This window comes from Miscanthus floridulus, chromosome 5 (genome assembly GCF_019320115.1).
Source record: "Miscanthus floridulus cultivar M001 chromosome 5, ASM1932011v1, whole genome shotgun sequence".
Taxonomy (NCBI): domain Eukaryota; kingdom Viridiplantae; phylum Streptophyta; class Magnoliopsida; order Poales; family Poaceae; genus Miscanthus; species Miscanthus floridulus.
In genome coordinates, this window is record NC_089584.1 from 49,940,065 (window position 1) to 49,965,071 (window position 25,007).

The 25,007-nt window shown below is 46.7% G+C and overlaps 2 protein-coding genes across 2 annotated transcripts in view; both read right to left on the bottom strand.

Moving 5' to 3' along the window:
- Nucleotides 1–5,638: 5,638 nt before the first annotated feature.
- Nucleotides 5,639–8,615, bottom strand: LOC136452151 (GATA transcription factor 23-like). Its single transcript, XM_066452794.1, has 3 exons — nucleotides 8,366–8,615; nucleotides 8,186–8,278; nucleotides 5,639–6,875 (listed from the first exon to the last, which is right to left on the bottom strand). Exons 1-3 carry the CDS (start codon nucleotides 8,387–8,389, stop codon nucleotides 6,615–6,617), a joined length of 378 nt encoding a protein of 125 aa, XP_066308891.1. The 5' UTR covers nucleotides 8,390–8,615; the 3' UTR covers nucleotides 5,639–6,614.
- Nucleotides 8,616–9,717: 1,102 nt separating this feature from the next.
- The window catches only part of LOC136454618 (uncharacterized), a 33,984-nt gene continuing 18,694 nt past the window's right edge, over nucleotides 9,718–25,007 (bottom strand). The window contains exon 2 of the mRNA XM_066454985.1: nucleotides 9,718–10,207. Coding sequence (XP_066311082.1) covers nucleotides 9,718–10,207 — 490 coding nt within the window. The remainder of the gene's footprint in view (nucleotides 10,208–25,007) is intronic.

Genomic DNA, 25,007 nt, shown 5'->3' on the forward strand with positions numbered 1-25,007 from the left:
TTGCCCAACTACCTGGAACATAAAAAACGCACGGACGCACAGAAAGAAATACCGACACGGAGCGAAGAGAGAAGGGGGGGGGGGGGGGGGGGGGGGGGGGGCAGTTACGAAAGAAAAACAAACTGACACAATCACAAAATTGAGTCGAACACGGAAGAAACGGCCAAGAAAAACAAACTGAGTTGGATGATTTTCTTAAAAAAAATTGAGTCGAACGGCCAAAAAATAGACAAAGTCGGATTAGATAGATCAGGACAAAAACTTTCCAAGCTTAAAAAACGGAAAGGACTCACGCGTAGGCTATGGGCACCACGACGTTCACGCGTTTGTACGCTCTATGGATACACGAAGAAACCAATTGCAATAAGATACAGATACAAATTTCTAGTCTTATTTTTTTTATTTGGATTAGAATTTCTGTTTTAGGTTACTTAGAATCGGATGAATATATTTCAATTAGGTTCCAGACTATTTAGGTTACCTTAGGAAGCTCTACATATGTTGTATATAAAATAGGACAGGAGAGTTGTAGATAAACAAACAGAGACATTCATGTAGGGGAGAGCCGGACAAAAAAAAAAATAGGTGGAGAGAAATTTTATCTTTTTAATATTAGGTATAGATATAGATTTTGTGAGTTGTGAAGGGCGGGCCTGGTGCAAACGGTAGAGTCTTACCGCCTGTGACTGGAAGGTCCTAGGTTCGAGTCGTGGTCTCCTCGCATTGCACATGCGAGGGTAAGGCTTGCCACTAACACCATTCCCCAGACCCCGCACAGAGCGGGAGCTCTCTGCACTGGGTACGCCCTTTTTTTATATAGATTTTGTGAGTTGTCATGGGTTACCTATAAAATAAAATTAGTTATGTCTATATATGGGTTTGCATGTTACCTCACTTGCATCTCTAGTCATAGCTACAATCACATCGTGTCTTCATTCCTTTGGTTCCTGCAGTTGTAGGCACTCAGTGTCAGATTTTGGAAGGAAAGAGCCATATGCCTATCGTTTTAGTTTGGATTTCTTAGCCAAATTGCAAAATCAGGCATTAGTCCTCCATCAATTATCGAAACAAACTTATAACACCAGTGTTATAGACTCTGGTTTACGCAGTGGTTATGTAGATGAACATAACATGACAACTACTCATCAATAAATAAAGCAAAACAATGAAGGGACCCAAATGTCCATCACATATTCTCTTTCTCCGTCATCCCCTAAATCATATTCTTCCTCCTCTACTCTCTTTCTCTCCGGCCAACCTCATATCTAGCTCTAAGAAGTTGTGAGCTCCAATGTATGCGGCATTGTATGCATAGTATTTTTGCTCGAAGTTCCATCCCAATCAGCTTGTTCGCTTGTTGGTTTCAGCCAGAGCTTATGAGTCATGGTACAATATTTTTCTCTCAAAACAAATCAGCACCCGTCAGTTTATCAACCTAGAAATCGATCAGCGAACCAGCTAAATGCCTCCTATCCTCGTCGTCCTCCGCTCCCTTGCCTCAGACACCTCCTCCTCTGAATCCAATGCCGCTGTAAAAGTCCCTCATGGATCGTTCTACCTCTATTACCTCTCACATGAATCACTCGTCCTTACCACCATGTCACAACATCAATTTCGACTCGAGTTTCTCCTTCATGCTACCCTCATGCGCCTCCTCTAACCTGGGCTATATCTAGGATTTAGACTACATCGTGCGCTTCTACCATGAGTCTACACAACCCTTCACTACCATGGCTCGTGTTCCAACGGATGTAGCACGCCCCTGATGCTTTCCTACTACTCGACGCCAGCTTGATGGCTACGATCAACCATTTCGGTCATATAGTTCGTGGAGCAGTTTAGTATGAACACACCGGGTCCCACAATGGCACATAGGCATCAAAGGTGGGGACGAGGCACATGGGAGATAGCAAGGGATGTCATTTCGGAGCTCGTAGACGCTGGAGATTGAGGAGGGCCGAGACAGGGGAGGACATACCACAGAGGAAAAAGGGAAGGGTACCAAGTACCAACATGTGGAGCTTCTCGTCGATGAGGATTTGGAGAGCGTAGGTGAGTCCCATCCCATGTCCGTTTTCTTTTCTTATTTATTTTTGTTAATTTCTTATTATGCCCACCTGGCAAAATAAACCGTTGCCATCTTGCCATTTCGTCGGGTGGACGGGACAAGAAGATATTTATAAAATGAGGTTCAGAAATTTTACAATGGTCGGAAAAAATATGAGCCACCCATTAGACGAGATCGGATGGTAGAAAAATAGGAGAAACCCAACTTAAAGCACTTGGAGGTACCGAATAGTTGAGAATAGTACCAGATTAAGTGGGGCCATATCTATTTTTTATTTTCCATTTTATTGTCGAATAAGGGTAAATTAGTCATTTTAGTGCGGTCATTTTAGTGCGGAGTCGGCTTGGACGTGTTTGACCGTGATTACAGTTTTTTTAGAATGGCCGTGATTACTGTTTTTTAGAAAACACCGTGATTACGGGTGATTCACCATGTGCGCAAATAGGGCTGGACAAAATACTCGCGGCTCGCTCAACTCATGTCCAGCTCGGCTTAGCTCATTTTAATTTTTTCACGAGCTAAGCTGGAAGTCTAGCTCGTTGTTTTAACGAGCCAGCTTGAGCCAGCTCGCGAGCTGCTCACCAGCTCAAACGAGCTAGGCCTATCAGCCCACGACCATAAATCCAAAAGATGATGATGCTGACCTAGAAGTGTACATCTATTCCATTGATATGTAATCTTTATTTTCAGCTGTTTTATATGAATTTTGATTTTATAATTGTTGTGGTACTTAAATATTGATTTATGAATTGTTTTTCAAGGAGAAGATGATGATGCTGATATTAAATTTGTGGACTTTTCTAAGTCTGTGGTGACAAGCAACTAATAAATACAAATCAGTGTACAAATGAAATGGAATTTTTAAAGTTCTAAATTTTTAAATTTTGTATCACAACTTTTTAAAATTTTGCGCCTACTCTTCCATAACATGTCGCTTCCACGGAGCATAAATTGTGTACCACCTTGGACTTCGTTTTTTTGCACCGTTATAGCTTTGCTATTGCACCGTTGTTTCAAGGGAGATATATAGATGGGCCGGTACAATAAATTATAGTGGCGGTTCGATTACAGATGTGGCACTTCGTCATGGAAACGACATGTGGGTCCGCAATTACATGAGTACTGATACGACATGACTCCTGATCTTCACAACATAGGATCATTAACAAGTTAACTAGCCTGGAAGAAGCCAAGATAACTAGTGGAACCGAATGAAACTAACGTCTTCAATAGGCAACCTAGATCGAGGATTCGCCCAGCCTCACTCCCAAAGAACCAACCAGCATCATTGGTGTACCCTCCTTCGTGAACCTAAGCAATAAGTGCAGCCACAATGTACTTTACTCTAATTTTGGCTATATTTGGATCCCCTTATCTAAACTTCGTAGCTCTAAAAACTTTAGAGCACTTTAACTCTAAAGTTTAGAGCTTAGAGCACTTTAACTCTAAAGTTTAGAGCTCTAAAGTTTATGTAACATGAAATATCGAAATCCTTTGGCGAGAGGTAGTCAATAACCCAAAATACATATAAAGTGATCCACCGTAAAAGTGAGCTCAAGTGTGCACGCATTAATCATACATGCATTAGGGCCTGTTTTGATCCTCTCCTCTAAACTTTATAGCTCTAAAAACTTAAGAGCACTTTAGCTCACTTTTGAGGTCTAAAACTCTAATACAATATGAGCTAAAGTTTAGAGCTCATTTTAGACCACCTGTCTAGAGCTTTAGCACTAGAGTTTAGAGCATAGGATCCAACCATACCCTTAGACATGCATTGCCAAAATGTTCCAAAATAACAAAAATGTTCCAAAACTCCATATAGCTTTTCCTCGTACTAAACCCTTTATCAAATGCATATTTGTTATAAAACTCGAGGCCTTCATCTTCACTAGCAAACAATTTCCTTACAATTTCCTCGTACTCCAGTATAGAACTAAAATCGGCTCTCTCTTCCTGTACATAGTTCAAAAAAATATTAGAAGAGCACAAGTAGTCTCCATCCCTCTTCGTATTTCATAAATCCTACAACCAAATCGCATAATGCATAAGTAATCGATCAATACACCCATAATTCTTACTGCATACATCTATAAGCTACATAAATTGAACTAAATCAAAGAAAAATCAAACAACAACTAGCTAACAAATTAGATAGCAGTAAAGAACAGTTAGGGTTAGGGATTTTGGGAAAACTTGTTAACACTATGAGAAAGAAAATGCAGAGGGAAACAAACTCTCACCATCTGCACCAAGGCCGCAAGGGGCAGCGAGGCTGGGGCCCGGGGCGCCGGCGGGCCTGGCCGGCTGTGGCTGGGGCCGGGGGACGGGACGCCGGGGCGCGCCGGGCACCTGCCACTGGGGCGGGCACTCGCAGGCAGTGACGGGGGCAGGGGAGCAACAGTCGCGCCGCCTCTAGTCCGTCGTGATCTAGACCGGCCGGGGAGGGGGGGGGGGGGGGGGGGGGGGGGGGCAGTCTGGCGGCCGAGGGGGTGGAACGGCGGCGAGCGTGGCGTACGGGGGACGGGGGCGGGCTGGCGGCGACGGGGGCTGCGCTCGGTCTCCCCTCTTCCCGGTCGCGTACTCGCCGAAGGGGCGACGGGCGACGCGGAGACGAAGAGGTAGGTGTATTGGGCTGGGCTTAGGGTAATCAGCCCATGACGTCTAATTCCAGAAGGGCACACCCTCAATTACTAAAATACCCACAACAATATATTTCACATTTAATTACTTAGATAATCGAAGAAGATGAAAGTACTTGAAGATACCATGGTACTTTATCAACTATTGTAAAACATCTTAAATAAATTAAGACTTTTGAACCTTTGATCAGACCACGGCGGCACGCGAGTGCAAGACTGGTCTCATCTTGGTTTGCTCCAGAATTCCTCTCCCGGCCTCGCTCACAGCACAGGGCCACCTGCTCTGCGGGCACAAAGCACACGCTCAGCACTCCGCAGCTTGTCCAGAGCAGAGCACTGGACAACGGAGACGATCAATGCGGGAAGCAATCGGTGGTCCCCGTCGGTCGGTACTCGGTAGAGGAGCATCGTCCGGCCAGTACAGCTAACAATGGTCCATAACTCCGTACGCCAATGTTGGCGCGCAAGGAACACGTGCTTGCTTTGGTTCCGCTACCTGTTTGAATCGAATGAATGTGAGGCATGTTTAAATCTGTGGCGTAAAGATTCAGAGTGTCGCATTGGGTGTTGTACGAGATATTCAGATATTAATAAAAAATAAATTATAAAATCCGTTAATAATCCATAAGACGAATTTGTTAAGTCTAATTAACTAATCATTAGCATATATTACTGTAGCACCATATTCTCAAATCATGGACTAATTAGGTTTAAAAGATTCGTCTCGCAAATTAGTCTTAAACTATGTAATTAATTGTTTTTAGTTTATATTTAATATTTTATATATGAAAGTAAACTTTATGGGAGGAATAAATAAAGCCTCAGCAACGTTCTGTCGAAACAGTGGTAGCCCTGTCCTGACGCTCAAGTCATACCTGAACCTGAACCGCACTTACTCCGAAGCTGTTTCGATTTAACGGCGTGCTGGTTGCCTTGGGCCTGCCATCAAGAACAGCTATGGTTGTACTCAGTCTCTGCCTCTGGCGTACTACTCCCTCTGTCTTGCGAAACATAAATCGCGTCGTCACATTCTCAGCATCTAGTATTTACCAGCAACAGGATTAAAGGGACCGATCTCTTCTTCTTTCTCTCTCCATTTTTCTTCTTTCTTCGGCCTCTTCTTCTCCCTCGTCCCATTGATACACCAGCTTTAAGGGGCTGGAGCCCCCAACCCCCTGTAGATCCGCCCCTGCCTGCAATAAGACACGTCATTTGATGTACTAAAAACACTTTGGCACCTTCAGCCTGTAATTTACCGCTGATCCACATCCTGCTCATCGTCAATAAACTTACTCATCTCTGTATTCTTTACCCACCAGCACGCATATACGATTTTAAATATGCCGCCCCCGGCCTGCATTTTCTTGTTCATGACACAACACCACAAACTTACTGAAACTAACTGAAATGAAACAGCTCAAATCCTTTATTATTTGACCTTTATTCCAGAATGAGGAGGGATGGCGTCTCCTTTTGATCACCCATCCCTCACAAAAGGGGCAACATCAAATTACATACAAAAACCAAAAGGGGGAGAACATAAAAAAGACAGAGAGAAAAGGACAGAGAAAAAGATGTGCGGGGGAGTGAGATCAACAGACTTCTGATTATGGAGCCTACCACAAATCACATAGCAGATATGGCTGACATCGTGATCTACGGGTACGGCGAAAACAGAGGAGAACAAGAGGATCAATGGAGTGATTAGGTTGGCACTAATAATCCACACCTATCACAAGATGACACAATCCTGAGATAGGCCCCCTCCCTCCCTATCTCATACAGGTGTGAGAAACTTTGGACTGGAATCGTTGGGTAGTGACTGTGCAGGAGGGGGGGGGGGGGGGGGGGGGGGGGGGGGGGGGGGGTCTGTGTATGTACATTGTTGATTTGGTGTTGCAGGGTTCTTAGCCATGTAGCAATGTGGACGTGGGCGAAGAAGATAGGGTCATCAGCAGAAAAGCAGCCTCCTCCACTCCCATTAGGAGCCTCCGTTTCTGCACCACCTGCAAGTTGCTGCTCCCGCTGCTACTGCTGTTGCTAGAGCTGTCTTTTACTTCAGTCTTTGCCTCACCACTATTTTGTTGTTGTTGCTGCTGCTTGTGGTCTAGGCCAAGCTCTTGCCTCCTCTTCTTTCGGTACCGAATCCCGCAGGCGTTGCAAAGTGACTGCCAACAAAATTGAAACGAGTTAAGAAAAAAAAAGACTGCATTCGATTTGTTTTCAGGGCATAGAGTGAAATTAAGCATCAAGTTTCTTTTTTCCAAAACAATTCTCTTGGTTATTTTATTATCCTAAGAAAAGTGTAATAAGTCATGTCTTGGTGTGCAATTCTGGTCAGCGGAAACACGTTTGTAAAAGTGGAGGACAGAAATGAAAAATTATCAAGCTACTAGGAGAATCAAAGTGGATAAAGTATCTTTCTCCCGGCACACCATTGGATCGGTGGTTAGCACTGTTGGAAGGAACAGCTCACCAAACCACCAAGTTGCAGTCCAATTGAATAGAGAGAAATATCAACAAGACAAGTCGTATTAGCAATAGATCACCAAAACCCAACTCACCATTCCCTGTCCCAAATCATATCAAACGTCTTGTAACTACAGATTGCGACGAACATTTTTGTTATCCCTATTTTCAGTTGCTAAAATACTGCCATATCATGAAAATAAAAGCAATATTACCATGAAAAATGAATAGAGCAGGTTTCATTTATCTCAATTGCAAATAGTTCCTCAATTGCCAAGTCCACTTCAAACATTTGGCCGCAAGAGTAAGAGGAAACTTCGCTGAATAGGCCCTCAAAAAGCATGCTTGTCTCAGTGTGACAGCTCTCGATGATGGTACTGTCAACCTGTTGCATAAGGAATTCAAAAACTGGAAGACCCTGGGCCCACAGGTTAGATTTGGTGGAATGTGGCTCGATCGTCCTTAGCTAGCTGTCTCTGATTAGAACACATTGCTAAGAGCACACCAATTTGACTTGGTCTTTGGTGCCTTGATTGCATCGTACCGTTTTATACTGGACCGAATTTCAATTCAGCATTCACTACACGAGATCAGCAGATCATCCTGCATCCAGCTTTTAGGCTTTAGCCAAACATAATCCCATCCATACTGGTACCAAGTTGTTGAGAGTAACATGTACCTTTCCTATTGATTATAACGTATTCTTAAAAAGAAGCAGTTCATAAGCACATCCGAGAAGGACTGTATATACCCCTACTAAGCGGGCTGGATTGATAGCACAAAATTTTCAGAAGTTTATAAGTAGATGATCACATATATCGTATCCTATAGCACAAACAGGAAAAACGAGTAGTATTTGCAGGACTATTGGAGTCGTGTGTATATATAGCTAGGTTGATCAAGATCAGCAGCGAATCCAGCTACCAGGAATCCCCAATCTGGTGGAACCTTATCCTGACGAAGGCTATAGAGCCTGGCGAACGAGGAGGGAGGGCGATCATGAGCTTACCCCGGTCGGGCCGCTGCGCCACATGGGCGTGGTGGTGGCGTGACATTCGACGCAGCTCCTGGCGCCTTTCTCCGGCACCACGATCCCATCGATCTGCACCGACGGGTCGCAGGAAGCAGAGGAGAGATCAGAGAGCATGGCGGCAAAGGAGAGAGCGGAGACGAGAGCCAACGGATGTACCTTGCTGCGATCGGCGGAGCCCATCGGCGTCGGCGCCGGCGCCGGCGGCAACAGACGACAGCCCCGATCCGTGGCCGGGGTTGGCGACAGGATTGCTTGGAGAATTTTGGTTTTCGGGCGGCGTGCGTGGTCTGGTCTGTTTCTTAGATAGAAGAGAAGCGTGTAGTAGAGAGTAGAGAGTAGTTACGGGGAAGGGAAGGGGGATGTGTTTGTGTGGGAGAGAAATGAGCGAATTCTGCTGAGCCTGGGTCGGAACTCGGAATGGGGACAGGAGGGAGGCTTTTCCTACGCATGTATGCGAGTGGGAGATAAGCCGAGGAGGTGACGTGGCCTTTGCGGCTGCCTGGGAAAGACTTTTTGCTTGTAGCGGCAGCGGGACGTGTTTGATTGGCTGGACTAGGCTTACCAGCCCAGCCTGGGTAGTTGGAGGCAATCTCAGGCGGTGTAACTGGTCTGCCTGAATGCAGTAAGGGCTGGCTGAGTGTGAGACTGTGTTTATTTGCCTGTACAAATATATATGAGTACCCTGCATTACAAATATGGTAGTCTTACCATCACACCTTCTTCTTCTTCACCTCATTGTCACTTCATCGAACACCTCACTGGCATGGCATGAGTTCCATGACCCGAGCACGTCCACCTCCGCGTCTGCCTGCCGGACCCGCTCCTTGAGCTCCAGCTGTGCCTCCGCCTCCTCACCCGCCGCGCAGACCGCCTGCACGCACCAGCTCCAGCCCCGGATCTCGCCGCGGGCACACGTGGCAATAGCCGTCCTAGACTCGCCGCGGGGGGCAAAGGCCGCGTCGGCCTTCCTGCTCGAGCTGGGCAAGCTGGTGGTGGTGCCGCTGCAACGGGTGCTCCGTCTCCACCGGCAAGAGCGGTGCCGGCACCAACGACTACCTCATCGAGATCCAAAACACCATCTCCGAAGGTGAGGCTGAGCGCTGGTGCCAGCGACTACCTCATCGAGATCCAAACCGCGGAGGATGAAGGCGCAGGCAGAGGGGAAGTGGACCACGTGGAGGAGGGAGTTGGTGGAGGTGCGGGAGGAGAGGTGGCCGGAGGTGAGGAGGACAGCATGGGTGTCGCGGTGGTAAGCGAAGGGAGGTGACGAAATCAGCACTTACCGAATTTTTTACAATTTAGCTCTTTTTTAAGTTTCTCGCAAATAGACCCCTGGCAAAAAGAATTCAGAAAATGGACCTTGCTAGCGCCGAGCTAACACGTCTCGGCGCCAGCGTCCTTGACGCCGAGGTCCTGGGCTCGGTGGATGACATGGCAAGGAGCTCGGCGCTAGTCACTCTGGCGCCGAGCTCGACGCCGTAGATCTTGGCGCCAAGCACGGCGCCTACCTATGCCTCGCGCCTCTCTTCCTCTCTTCCTCTCCCTCTCTCGCCCGGGCAGAGCCGAGCCGAGGTTCGTCGCCACCGCCGCCGTCCGCGCCCGCCGCCGCCGCCTCCACCAGCCGCCCGCGCCCGCGCCCCGAGGACGCCTAGCGCCACCGTGGTCGCTCCGAGGCCGTCCCGCGCCTCGCCGCCGCCACCGTCGCGCCCCGATCCCCTCACCGGTTCCTGCTCCTGCGCCGCGCCCTCTCCTCGCCTTGGCCTCGCCCCGCCTTGCCACCCTCCACCGTCGGCCTCGGCCGCAGCCACCGTGCCTCCTGCTCCCGTCGAGCCGGACTCGCCGCGCGGAGCCCCGGGCATCCCGCGCCCGCCGCGCTCCACCGCTGTCGTCGGCCGCGCCACCGCCGACCCCGCCACCTGCAGCGGCCGGTCGTGCCACCGCCGGCCTAGATCGTCGGCTTGACCCACGCGCCATCGTCCGCTGCGACTCCATCGACGTCTGCGGATCAGTCGTTGGAAATGTAAAAATTATGAATATGCAATGTACGTACTTAGTTGGCATTTGTTATTTAGTTGTTAATGTGATCTAGTGAGAGATATATGTAGATAGATAGAAACATAGATACATAGGTACATAGATATAGTTAGATAGCTACTTAGATATGTAGTTACATATTTAGTTAACTAAATATGATCTAGCTATTTAGTGAGTACACTGTATATATATACATAGTTATTATCTTATTTACTTAGTTTGTAGTTAGAAAGTACTTGTTAGGTACTATCTATCGTCTCATTTGGACTAAAGGACATGTGTTTCGTTACGTGTTTGAACTAGATGGACAACCTAGTGACCATATATCATGGAGGCACCGTTGAAAGCGATCGCTATAGATATGTTGAGTTTGTTGACATGCAAAGCGTGCCTGTGCTATTCAATGATATGCCTTCATTTAGTGAGATGGTTGCAAGGGCTCGGGAGGAGCTGCATTGCCTTGGAGATGATGGCATTGTAGTTGATGGTGTACTGCACCTAGGTTGTCCTCCCAACATCTTTAGGCGAATGATCTCAATTGGTTGTGCGGAACAGTGGGAGAACTATGTGAGATCAGCTATGAAGAGCCAGCTGCAATGTTTGGATGTGGTTGTGCGTCGGGTGTTAGTTGATCCCATCCCTCTTGGGTTTACCCCAGTAATGGATCAGTAGGCACATATCGACCCTCCCGTTCCCAAACCTTATCTATATGTGGAGATTGCACCTACGGTTCTCGATACTCAATCTGCCCCGAATATGGTAGTTGGAGATGGTTGTCAGACTCATGTTTCTATGGTAGATCCTCCTTATGAGATTCCTTTGACACAGAATCATCCGAGTAAGTGTCTTAACCGCATGGTTTTTGGGAGCTTACCCCGTTTCTTACATCTATTTCTTTCATTCTTTCCTCATTTCTCTACTTATCTTGTAGGAGACATTCCTGAGAATGTGGATGTGCCCCCTGTTGCTGCGCAAGTGAACTTTGGAGATGGATTTCGTGGCTCCAATAGTGTTGAAATTATGCATAAATCGGAGCCATATGAGATGACTAGAGCTCTTGATTCTGATGATGATCGCCCTGTTGGAGAGCTGACGGAGAGTGATGTTGAGATGATGAGGCGTATCTTTCCCGGCCACCGTGATCCTAGAGTTCATGAGTTCAGCGATCTTGCTCACTCCGATCAGGCGTTTGCAGAAGGACATGATGATGAGCTCCTAGAAGCTCCTAAGGCCGGTCCTAACATGGTAATTGAGAATGGGAGGGTGTTCAATGACCTCCCTGCTTTGAAGAGGTGGTTGCAGGCTTTTGCAGTGATACGAAAGAGACCTTACAAGGTATTACATTCATATGCGGGAGCGCTGTTACACAGTTATGTGTGACAAGGGACGCTGCCCATGGAGGGTTTGTGCAAGAAAGCAACAGGTAACCGAAAAATGGAAGATCACAAAAGTTGTTGGGCCACACAATTCTACTGACCATGAACTGACACTGAGGCATCGGCAGTTGACATCTACCCTTATTACCAAGCGATTGATAGGAATTTTGCAGGGAGAATCCAACATGAAGGTGAGGACAATTATCAGGACCGTTGAGGTGTTGTATGGAGGTTATGTGATAACTTATGGTAAAGCATGGAGGGCTAAGTAGTGAGCGTGGAAGATGATATATGGGGACTGGGAGGATGGGTATGAGCAACTACCAGTTCTTTTCAATGCAATCAAAGCGGTGAATCTAGGCATGCATTATGAGTACATCCCAAAACCAAATGCATGGAAGGATGGGAGGCAGATATTCTTCCGTATTTTCTGGTGCTTCCCTCAGTGTGTCGAGGCCTTTAGGCAGTGTCGTCCCGTCTTCTCCATTGATGGTACGTTCTTGATTGGCAAATACCAGGGCACACATCTTATAGCCATATCCTGTGACGCAAACAACAAGTTGGTTCCTTTGGCATTTGCTTTGGTGAGAAGGAGAACAATGACAGTTGGGGATGGTTCTTGAGGCTAGTCCGAATACACGTGGTTGGGCCTGGCAGAAAAGTTGGCGTCATATCTGATAGGCATCAGGGCATACTTAATGCGGTGCGAGAGCAGATAGAGGGGTATGCACCTTTGCACCATCATTGGTGTACTCGGCACCTTGCCGAGAATCTACTCTAGAAGGATGGTGTCAAGGGTAACTTTGATATGTTCTAGGAGGCTGCTCGACAGCTTGAGGACAAGTACTTTAAGGAAAAGTTAGAGCAGGTTAGAACCGCATCAAATGCAGAAGGTAGACAATGACTCACAGGTTTGATGAGGGATTTGGAGAAATGGACGAGAGCTCATGATGCCGATGGATGGAGGTATGAGTTTCAGTGCAGCAACATGGTAGAGTCATTCAATAAGTTGCTATTGGGGATACATGGTATGCCCGTGAATGCAATCGTTCAATTCACCTTCTATAAGCTTGTTGCCTGGTTCAATGATAGACACGCCCATGCATTGTAGTTGCAGAGTGATGGAGAGATATGAGCTCCAAAACCAAAGGCACACCTAGAGAAGGTAAGAGAAAGGGCTGGCACACATTACGTTACATGTTTTGACCATGCCATAGGGACTTATCAGCTCGAGCATAGGGGCAGTACAACGTCCGATGGCAAGGTCTAAGAGTCAAGGATACATGTGGTTGTCCTCCAAGATTTCAAGTACACTTGTGGTAAACCAAGGCAGTACCACTTTCTATGTTCTCATTTGGTGGTAGCAGCTAGGCATTGCAACTATAATATCAAGAGGAGGACACCTCACGAGTTCAGTGTCGACACGCTTGTGCACACATGGAGCCCCCGCTTTGTGCCTTTCTGGGACCCTAGAGAGTGGCCTCCATATGATGGGCCAAAGTACATTGTGGATCCAGCTTACCGTTGGAACAAGCGTGGATCAAGGTAGAGGACGAGGCACAGGATGGTTATGGATCAGATACCCAGAAGAACAAGGCGTGGGAGAGGAACTCCATTTGTTACTGACCCCGAGCAGTACGAGTGCGGCCAGTGCGGTAGACTTGGCCATAATTCATGAAGTTGCCATTGGCAGATTAGTGAGGTACGACTATTGGTTCATTTTATTATTTTATATTTGTCGTCTTCATTTAATTAATTATGCATGTCTCTTTTTATGCTTGTATTTGTGTCAATTACTTCTACATTTCTAAGTTCATGTTTCATTGTATATTGAAATTCGAATTCATTCACTTTTTTGTAGGATGGAGCAATTCCACCTGCTTGACCCGACGTACGAGGTGACCCACTGAGGACGTCTCATAGCGCTGGGGCAGGTAATAATCTTAAGTTTTGTTCAAAATTTGGTGAGCGCACATGTGTTCGTGAAGTAATAGGAGATTGTTTTATTCAATGTAGGACCTTCCGCTCCTTCGTCCTAGAACCCACAGTGGGTTCTTGGACATGCGGTACGACGACACATACACTCCTTTCCTATAAAGAGCTAACCTAGATATCATCTCTTTTTAGGTTCATCGTGGGTTGCCCAAGTTCAACTCAGCGGCCATAACTACGTTGGTTGACAGGTATTAAATTGAATCATTGCCTCCATTCATGGCCATTTGTTCATGCGATTGACTTTTTGACAATTAATATTGCTTTGTCTTAAATATAGGTGGTGGCCGGAGACTGTCGATGCGGGACCCACAGGATACCCCGCAGGGTAGAAAAAAGATCTAGTCCAACTAGGATTCTTCCCATATAATCATAGTAGTAGAACTATTAGGTAATCCTACTAGAAAATCTCATTATAAACCGACTAGGACTCTGGCCTCCTGACTATATAAAGGAGGGCAGGGCTCCTAAGAGAGAGGATAATGGTACAACACAACACATTACAATCAATCCAACGCAAAGGCTAACGCCGACTGGACGTAAGGTTATTACTCGATCTACGATCGAGGGTCTGAACCAGTATAAATCGACTGTCTCTTGCGTTAACCATCGAGTTCAGCATATGCCGAAGCCCGAACATACTGCCCCGGGTACCCCCCGTGGCAGGCTATCGGTGGTAAAACATCGACAGCTGGCGCGCCAGGTAGGGGATTTCGGTGACTTTGCTTCTGAGAGTTCAATGGACCTCGACAACATGATTTTCCCGACGGGACCAACTTTCATCTTCGGCTCATGGATCTGTGAGGCAGACAACAACGGCAAGCTTCAAAGCCATCTCCTCGAAGATTTAGATCATCTAAAAGAAGTTCCTATTCCAATGACTACAACGGATCAGCTCACCAGAAGATTCGCGCAGCTCATAGTATCCGAATCAAATCGGATTTCACGACCACTCGTATCCGATTCGAATTCAAGCTCCAAAGCGAAGTTTTATCAGAGTGTTTTCCAGAAACCGAGTTCTTTTTTGGCAAGATTCCGGAACACAACCCAAAACAACTCGGATTACCCCCAGAATCCTCTCAAGAAGTCGAGTTCTTCTCCATTTGGGCTCGACAACATGGCAAGATCCTATCAAGGACAGGTCAAAAGATTTTTCAATCCTAGATTCGGGATACCACTGACAGGAGCTCAGGAGGGTCTCGTGCTAATGATAACATCGCGGGACTGTATCATCCACTGGCCGGATTCCGTTCCTGAAGGTAGAGGAACCCAACTAGTCGGCACGACAACAACAACTATTTTACCTTACCAAGAAGGAGACTCGATCTACGACACCGAGGCATCCACTAAAGTTATCAGCGACTCCGACAGTATGAAAACTAACGCCAATAACAGAACGACTCATGCGCGAGAAGTGTTCATGGTTCGACGACCACGGTCACCATTAAATCCCCCAGAAGCACCCGATGTTAGATCATCAGATGAATCAGAATCCAACATATCACCTTTTGCCCAGGGCTACGACGGAGAAACAGATAGTCAGAAACAAGCTAGAGAAAGAAAAAACAAGTTGAAGCAAGGGCGCCAACACCGTGCTAGGCAGCGCAGGGAAGCTTGGACCAGATACGAGTCAGAATTGGATGAGTACAACAGAAGAAAATCACAACGAGAAGTCGAAGGGAGACGCACGGTGAATACGCCTTACGATAAGATTCGAGAAGCATTAGAAGAACTCGGAGCAACCTCGCATCCTGGTGAGAAGTATGAACAGCTCCAGAACTTGCTCCGATCGATAATCCCGAGAACACATGAAGAGAAAGCTCGATCAAGACTACCTGCCAGATCAACAACCCACCGGCAAGAAGATCAAAATCAAAGGAAATCCGCCTTCGAAAGACTTGGGCCGGGTGGAAGCCATGACGGAGGAAGTAGGAAGGAACATAATCAAGGTCACCGATTTGAACAACTATGGAAGACTAGGAGCAGGGTTCCTACCCAGACAACCTCGCAAAATTATTCCCATCAGAACGACAGTTGGCCAGAGGAAGGCGCCGAATCTGAATTCAAAGAAACCAAGGCTCACGACAGGTTCCCCTGTTTCGCGAACAGGCTCGCATTGGTGCGATTACCTCACAAATTTAAACCATCTAATCACTCCAAGTATGATGGCAAGACCGAACCAAAGCAATGGCTCAGAATATATTCACAATCGATTGAACTAGTCGGAGGAGACGACGATATCAAAGCCCTCTTCTTCCCCATGGCACTAGAGGCCATGCCCCTCCAATGGTTCGATAAACTAAATCCAGGATCTATCAGAAATTGGGAGGATTTGCAGAGAGCTTTTTGTGAGAATTTCACAGGAATCATTACACACCCAATCACTCATGCAGAACTAAAAGGACTCAAGCAAAAGGGAGGTGAAAGTCTCAGAAACTATTATCGGCGATTCGGCGAACTACGAGCCCAAGTGCATGACATAACCGAACGAGAAGTAATTGAAGCTTTTTCTCACGGAATCATGGCCAGATGGCAATTTCAAGACTTCTGCAAAGAAAATCCGAGAAACAATGAAGAATTCAGACGTACAGTAGAAAAGATGATTACTGTAGAAGAAAAAACACGAGAGAGGTTCCCGGACAGAAACAACCAAGACAACCCGGACAGGCAAAATCAACGAAATAGCAGACGTCAAGAAAGAAAACGTAGACCAGACAATACTGTGGCAATGGCCGACAAATTAAAGAAATTTCCCAAACCAAGAAGATATGATGACATTGAAAACATACGTTGCCCATTGCACCCTGGTGGGAGGCACACTATCGGAAATTGCTACACTTTCAATGATCGATACACAAGAAAAGATAGTAAGGAAAACACTAAAGAGGACAATCAGAAGAGAGAAGAAGACAACCATGAGAACAAAGGATTCCAAAAACCTAGGGGAACGGTAGCAGTGATTTTCTCAGGGGCTCCGGATTGCAGAAGCAAACATCAAGAAAAACTAGCACTGTGGACCATTATGACAGCAGAACCGGCTACACCAAGATACCTCAATTGGTCACAGTATCCTATTCAATTTACCAGAGAAGACCAATGGACTAGCGTGGGAAACGCAGGCCATTATCCATTGGTTCTAGATCCGACTATTGCTGGTATGACTGTCACCAAAGTATTAATCGATGGAGGAGCTGGACTTAACATCATCTTTTCAGAAACTCTAAGGAAAATGGGGCTACAACTCGCCGGGATGATTACGCCAACAAGCACACCTTTTTACGGAATAGTACCCGGCAAAGCAGCCATGCCACTCGGACAAATTACTTTACCTGTTACCTTTGGAACTCCTTCAAACTACCGAACAGAGTTTATCAAATTTGAAGTCGCTGATTTCGATTCATCATATCATGCAATCCTCGGACGTCCAGCACTAGCCAAATTCATGGCAATATCACATTACCCGTACTTACTACTTAAGATGCCAGGACCCAATGGTATCCTCTCCCTTCGAAGCAATTTAAAGCACGCTTTTGACTGCGACGTTCAGGCGATCTAGATCACAGCTAAAGCGCAAGCCGACAATGGAAGAAAAGAAATAGCCGCAATCGCTGCAGAAACAAGCCAAGAAGAATTAGAAATACCGGCTAAAAAGCCCAGCATCATCGCACCGCCAAAAGAAGCCGATGTCAAGCAAATCGACTTAGGCACAGGCGATACCTCCAAGACAGCAACTATCAGTGCTCACCTCTCGGCAAAATAGGAACACGCGCTCACCAACTTTCTTCGGGACAACAAAGATATCTTCGCTTGGAAGCCAGCCAACATGCCAGGAGTCCCAAGGGAGTTGGCTGAGCACAGAATCGATGTTAACAAAAGCTCCAAACCTGTAAAACAACGGCTACGACGATTCCCACCCAACAAAAAGGCAGCAATTAAAAAGGAAATAACAAAACTAATGGCAGCCGGATTCATCAAGGAGATCCTACATCCAGATTGGCTAGCAAACCCGGTTCTTGTACAGAAGAAAAACACGGACGAGTGGCGTATGTGCGTCGATTACACAGATCTCAACAAACATTGCCCAAAAGATCCGTTCGGGCTACCACGCATTGACCAGATAGTTGACTCGACAGCAGGATCTGCGTTATTATCTTTTCTCGATTGCTATTCAGGATATCACCAGATCGCACTAAAAGAAGAAGACCAGAGCAAGACATCTTTCATCACCCCATTTGGTGCCTACTGCTACAAGACCATGTCGTTTGGACTAAAGAACGCTGGTGCCACATACCAAAGAGCTATCCAGACTTGCCTCAGGAATCAAATCGGTGAAAATGTGGAGGCATACGTGGACGATGTGGTGGTAAAAACAAAGAACCCGGACACTCTAATTGAAGATTTAAAGCAAACCTTCGAAAACTTGAAGAAATGGAGATGGAAATTGAACCCAAATAAATGTGTATTTGGAGTTCCCTCAGGACAACTACTCGGATTTTTGGTCAGTCAGCGCAGAATCGAAGCCAGCACCAAGCAAATTCGAGCTATAACAAAAATGGGCCCACCTAGGAGTGTCAAAGATGTTCAGAAACTAACAGGATGCATGGCGGCCCTCAACCGTTTCATATCAAGACTCGGCGAAAAAGGGTTACCTTTCTTTAAACTACTAAAGAAAATAGACAAGTTCGAGTGGACAATGGAGGCCGACGAAGCTTTCAAAAAACTTAAAGAATACCTCACTTCATCACCTATCCTGACACCTCCAAAGAAAGATGAAGATATGATGCTATATATCGCGGCAACTCCTACCGTAATCAGCACAACAATAGTAATAGAAAGAGAAGAACAAGGGCACGTGTATAAAGTGCAGCGTCCAGTATACTACATCAGCGAAGTACTGTCAGAATCCAAAACTCGGTACCCGCATGTACAAAAACTACTCTACGCCCTACTCATTACCTCACAGAAACTTCGCCACTATTTCAAAAGCCACAAGATTACCGTAGTGACAGATTTTCCACTCGGAGACATCCTACACAATAAAGACGCCACAGGGCGCATATCCAAATGGGCAGTTGAAATTGGAGCTCTTGACATCAATTTCACCCCACGGAAAGCAATCAAATCTCAAGCCCTCGCCGATTTCATGGCCGAATGGACAGAGATTCAACAGCCCTTATCAGATACAATCCTCGACCACTGGAAGATGTACTTTGACGGATCACTCAAACTAGGCGGGGCCGGTGCAGGCGTTCTCCTCATTTCTCCAGAAGGAAAACAACTCAAGTACGTCCTTCAGATATTATGGCAAGCTACAAATAACGAAGCAGAATATGAAGCCCTCATCCACGGGCTACGAGTCGCAATTACCCTCGGAATAAAAAGACTACTCGTATACGGCGATTCAGCAGTAGTCATCAACCAAGTCAACAAAGATTGGGACTGCACCAAAGAAAACATGGGTGCTTATTGTGCTGAAATACGGAAACTTGAAAAACACTTCCAAGGATTAGAAATTTTACACGTCCTACGCGATTCCAACATTGCAGCAGATGTCCTTGCCAAGCTCGGATCAGACAGAGCAAAGGTTCCACCCGGCGTATTCATAGAAGAGCTATCAGTTCCCTCTATCAAACAACCCGGTGAAACAACACATGAAATTTAGGCTAAAGGCGTTCAGATCTTGATAATCAACACTTCATGGACCCAAGTTTTCATTGACTATATCAAAGAAAACAAATTACCAGCAGATAAGGTATAATCCACCCAAGTTGCTCGCAGAAGCAAAAACTACGTTCTAGTAGGAGATAAACTTTACAGAAGAGCAGCATCATCAGGAGTACTCCTAAAATGTGTCTCATTTGAAGAAGGTAAAGAGATCCTAGACGAAATACACTCAGGTTGCTGTGGAAATCATGCCGCTTCAAGGACACTAGTTGGCAAAGCATTTCGCACCGGATTCTACTGGCCAACTGCTTTGAAAGACGCAGAAGAGCTTGTCAAAAAATGCAAAAGTTGCCAAATGTTTGCAGGACAAGCCCATGTACCAGCTCACAATCTTATCTGCATCCCACCCGCTTGGCCTTTTTCCTGCTGGGGGCTAGATCAAGTAGGACCCCTGAAAAAAGCAAAAGGCGGCTTCGAGTACATCTTTGTAGCGATCGACAAGTTCACCAAGTGGATCGAATACAAACCACTCACGAAATACAGCGCAACCAAAGCAGTCGAGTTCATCCAAGACATTACGCACCGCTTCGGCATGCCCAATCGAATCATCACAGATCTAGGCTCCCCCTTCACAGCTACAGAATTCAAGAGCTGGGCATAAGACTGTGGTTTCAGTATAGACTATGCGTCTGTTGCACATCCAGAGGCCAACGGACAAGTAGAAAGGGCTAATGGACTCATACTAGCTGGATTAAAGCCAAGATTATATGAAGAACTAGTGGACTATGGGTCCAAATGGATTGAAGAATTACCGAAAGTAGTATGGGGACTACGAACTCAAATAAGCAGAGCAACAGGCTACTCACCTTTCTTCCTAGTTTATGGGTCAGAGGCCGTACTACCTGCCGACTTGATCTGGACATCCCCAAAAATAGAGCAATACGATGAAGGAGAAGCGGAACACACAAGAAGATTAGAACTCGACAGCTCAGAAGAAATCAGAATAAATGCTACCCTCCAATCAGCCAGATACCTACAAGGTTTAAGACGGCATTACAACAAGAGCACCCAACCTCGATCACTACAAGTCGGAGACTTAGTACTAAGAAGGATACAAAAGACTGATGGACGACATAAGCTACTCAGTCCATGGGAAGGCCCGTTCATCGTCACAAAAGTCACCAGACCAGGCACATACAAGTTAATGACCGAAGATGGAAAAGAAGTCAGCAATACATGGCACATCAGCCAGCTAAGAAGATTCTACGCGTAAAAACAACTCAAGAAGAAACAGATATGCAAGCCACAAGGGACCTACTTTCACAATCAATGAAAGACAATACTCTTCAACAACATATGTATTAGTTTATACTCATGATCAATAAAAGATGATATTCATCCATAGCATGTCTCGTCATGACTTCCAACGAGTTGTTTTTACGAAACAAAAAGCAAAATGGCTGAAAACATGCCTGAGCATTCCGGCCGAGAGCAAAATAGCTGAAAAAAACGCTTGAGCCCGCCGATGAGGGTAGCTAAAAGCTAACACCCGAAACAAAAAGCAAAATGGCTGAAAACATGCCTGAGCATTCCGGCCGAGAGCAAAATAGCTGAAAAAATGCTTGAGCCCGCCGATGAGGGTAGCTAAAAGCTAACACCCGAAACAAAAAGCAAAATGGCTGAAAACATGCCTGAGCATTCCGGCCGGGAGCAAAATAGCTGAAAAAAAACGCTTGAGCCCGCCGATGAGGGTAGCTAAAAGCTAACACCCGAAACAAAAAGCAAAATGGCTGAAAACATGCCTGAGCATTCCGACCGAGAGCAAAATAGCTGAAAAAACGCTTGAGCCCGCCGATGAGGGTAGCTAAAAGCTAACACCCGAAACAAATAGCAAAATGGGTAAAAACATGCCTGAGCATTCCGGCCGAGAGCAAAATAGCTGAAAAAACGCTTGAGCCCGCCGATGAGGGTAGCTAAAAGCTAACACCCGAAACAAAAAGCAAAATGGCTGAAAACATGCCTGAGCATCCCGGCCAAGAGCAAAATAGCTGAAAAAAACGCTTGAATTCGCCAATGAGGGTAGCTAAAAGCTAACAAAAAGCAAATTGGCTGAGTCGACCGAAATTTCAACTTCAAAAGACCCTCCAGCACTTCGTTCTGAAAAGCAAGAGGCTCGGGGGCTACAACCAGAGGGATGCACTTTTTCTTCAGGAAAGCACAAGCGCCACTCAAGAAAGCACTCGGATGCATTTTTTCTTCAGGAAAGCACAAGTGCCACTCAAGAAAGCACTCGGATGCCGAGTCATAGCACGGACAAAGCACTCGACAGATCACAAAGGAAAGAAGAAAAGAAAAGTACTCGACAAATCGAGGGGCCTCGTCAGAATAACACACAGAGTTGTCTTACGGAGCAGAGACGAGAACAAGACAAGGTACTCAGCAAGTCAAGTAACTTCAACCGCACCCAGGCAAAGAATACATCGACAAAGATAAAGAATCTTCATTTAAAAAGAAGTGTAATATTACAAGAGGACGCTCAGCCGAGTCAGGCGTTGTCATCAGAAAGGGAAATATCAATATTTAGACTATCTACAACCCTACTGGCTAGATCTTCAACCTCGGGCTCCATCCTTTCAACGGCGTCAAGATATTCTTGGCTTTCAGCTTCTTCTGCTATCTTGGAGAGAGGCGCTTCTGGAGCAAGGACCCGGACCTGGGCTAGCACATTCTTGGTACATACTTGGGCACACCTCTTCGCGAACTCTTGGAAACGAGTCGGAATCTGGGGAATGAACTGCGCCCAAGATTGCCCGTCATCCGCTGGAGTCCGAAGGACATCGGCCACCGAACGAAAAGATTTCCACAAGGCATTCCAATTCTCGGTAGCCGTCGCCAGCTTCCCGGACAAGCCTTCAATGGTTTTTTGGGCCTGCACAAGATCTCTGTCAGCTCCACGCCTAATCAGCCTAGCAAGGGCGAGTTCTTCCTCAGCATGAGGATTTACCTCCTTAGCTCTATTATGACTAGAACGGACAAGGGCCTTCATTTCATCAATACTCTCCGAGAGCTTCTGCTTCTCAACTCGGAGAGCTAGACAGAACACCAAAGAACAAGTCAGTGGAAAAAGAAGTCAAAATACAAGAAGAAACAGGCAGAACCTGTGGCACCTTTGCATTCATTCTTCGCAGACTCCACCGCAGCATCTCTCTGTTTCTCCGTCTCCACTACCCGGGCGCGAAGGGCTTTCTCCTCCTTTTGGTGCAATTGACGCTCCGTCTCCAACTCAACCCGGAGAAGGTCAAGATCGGCTTTCAGAGCGTCCACCTCCGAAGACAACTTCCTCTCATTTTTAGATGAGAAAAAGAAGCCAGAATGATCACGAGAAAAAGACTGGGCAAAAAGAAGCAAAGAGAAACAAAGCGTAAGAATAGAAGAAAAAACAAGCATACAAAAGAGGAACGACAGTAAAACCTACCTGGAGCTTTTCACCAAAAGAAGTCGCGAGGGTCGACAAGCTCCCCCAGGCTGCGATCAGCTCCGATAACCGATGAGTGGCATCGAACTGTTGCACCACGTCACCGGAAAAGGAGGGGCCGCCGGAGACAAGAGAAGGGGAAGGAGAGGCCGGCTGGGGTGAAGGAGGAACGACCAAAGCGACCTCCAGGGAAGCCAGAGCCAAACCCTCAGAAGAACCCGGCGCGACGGCCACAGTTACCTCCGGAGCGACCAAGTCCGCAACCCCGCCAGGTAGCTCTAAAGCCCCCGCGGCGACTTCATCAACACAATGTTGTGAGTCCCGAGGCTCAGAGCTCGTTGGCACGGCGGGAGGCAGAGAAGAAGTCGATGAAGAAATTAGAGAAGACGAAACACTGAAAAGTGATAAAAGGAAGCACCAATAAGAACCAGAAGAAGGAAGATAAAAGCCAAAGAGATAAAGCTAGAATTTACTCACCCGACTACTTTTTTCTTCGCAAAACCAAGAGAAGGCCTCGCAGGGGGAACCACGATGGCAAAGATGTCCCCACAACCCGGCGACGGGAGCGGGACAGCAGACAACGGAGCCACGGAAGAAGCCGGGGCTAGAGCCATGGAAGAAGCCGGGGCTGAAGAAGAAGCTGGGGCTGGGGCCGAAGAAGAACTCTGCACCAGAGGAGCGGTACAGCTCGAGACAGAGGCAACCAAAGAACTCGACACCGGAGCTTCAGAAGAAGTCGGCGTGGGAACCTCGGAAGAACTCACACCCGACCTCCGATTACTTCAAAAAGTCCAAGACTAAAATTCAAAACAAAGAGGAGAAATTCAATGCAACAAGAATATGAAAAACAACTCACCGCCGCATGACGAGGGGGACTTCATCATCCTCTTCTTCTTCAGCCAACGAAACCAGAGCACCCGCTGAAAAGGAGATGAAAAGTACTCGGTTCAAAAGAGAAACATGAAAATAAAAGAACAAAGAGTATTAAATGTGCTCACCTAAGAGCATGCTAGCAACAACTGGAGTACCTGAGGGAGTACTTGGTTTGCGAGGCTTCTTGGAGACAGGCAAGCCAGATGAAGACCTGTCCATTCACCCCCTCTTCGGGACACTGCGAGGACCGCGAGGAACTAGACAAGGAACATACTCTTCATATACATCAACAAATCTGAAAGAAACCCCAGGAAGGGCCGTAAAGGTTTCAGACTTACTAATTGTAGAAGTACCAGCTAGACGATCCCCAGTCTCCGCCACGGCAGGGAGAACACCAAGGGGGATCGGATCGACAAAATTCCGCCCAAGCTCCTATGAAAAAAGATAAAACACCAAGACAAAGAAAAGCTAAGCAAGAACGGATGCAGCAAGAGTACATAAAGAACTCAAATAAAAAAGATAGACAACTCACAGCTGGAGGCGGGTTGTTGGCCGAGAACTCAGAGATGGCAGGAGGAATGATGCTCACTCCTTTCAGCATCTTCTGGAGGCACTCGAGTACCTCCTCACCGGTCAGCTCAAGAGCTGGGACCATGCGTGAAGGATCCTCGGCCCCAGAATACTCAAAGCCGAGATGTTCCCGCTCTTTCAAGGGCTAAACCCGGCGATGAAGAAAGCTTGAGACAATACCAAAGCCGGTCAATCCCTGCTGTTTCAACGTGCTAATCCTATCAAGGAGTGGCTAGATCGCTTGAATCTTAGCAGGGGACTCAAGCTTCTTATCCCACCGGTCATTCGCCACAGGACCGGATCCGGAGTGAACAACAAGAGAAGGGATCAAATTGGCAGCATAAAACCACTCGGCACGCCAATCTTTGACAGAATCAACCAGGTCATAGTCAAAAAACTTAATTTTGAGACCCTAGCAAAACTGAATCCCACAACCGCCGAGGGCACTGGTTTCTTCACGGCGGGGTTGGGGTTTCAGGCGAAAGAAAAAGCGAAAAAGAGATAGAGAAGGAGGGATCCCAAGGAAGGCTTCACAAAGGTGAACAAAAACAGAAAGATGGAGAACGGCATTGGGGTTAGATGGTTCAGACTAACCCCGAAATAACCAAGAAACTGATGAAGGAAGGCGGAAGCAGGAAGACAGAGTCCAACGCGGACAAAGGAAACAAAAAGGACAATCTCACCAGGACCCGGAGCCGGAACCCGATGCTCGCCCGAAACTCTCCATTCAGCGATGACTTTGCTTTGGATCAAGCCATCACTAGCAAGCTCGCGCAGCTGGTCTTCACTTGTTGTTGGAGCCGACCAAACTTTC

Bases quoted from the DNA above. Each gene is read 5' to 3' on its own strand.
- LOC136452151 (XM_066452794.1), bottom strand. From the start codon at position 8,389: ATGGGCTCCGCCGATCGCAGCAAG. The intron at 8,279-8,365 runs GTACATCCGTTG...CCGTCGGTGCAG, and splicing joins GCTCCGCCGATCGCAGCAAG to ATCGATGGGATCGTGGTGCC. The intron at 6,876-8,185 runs GTAAGCTCATGA...TTTTGTTGGCAG, and splicing joins GGCGCAGCGGCCCGACCGGG to TCACTTTGCAACGCCTGCGG.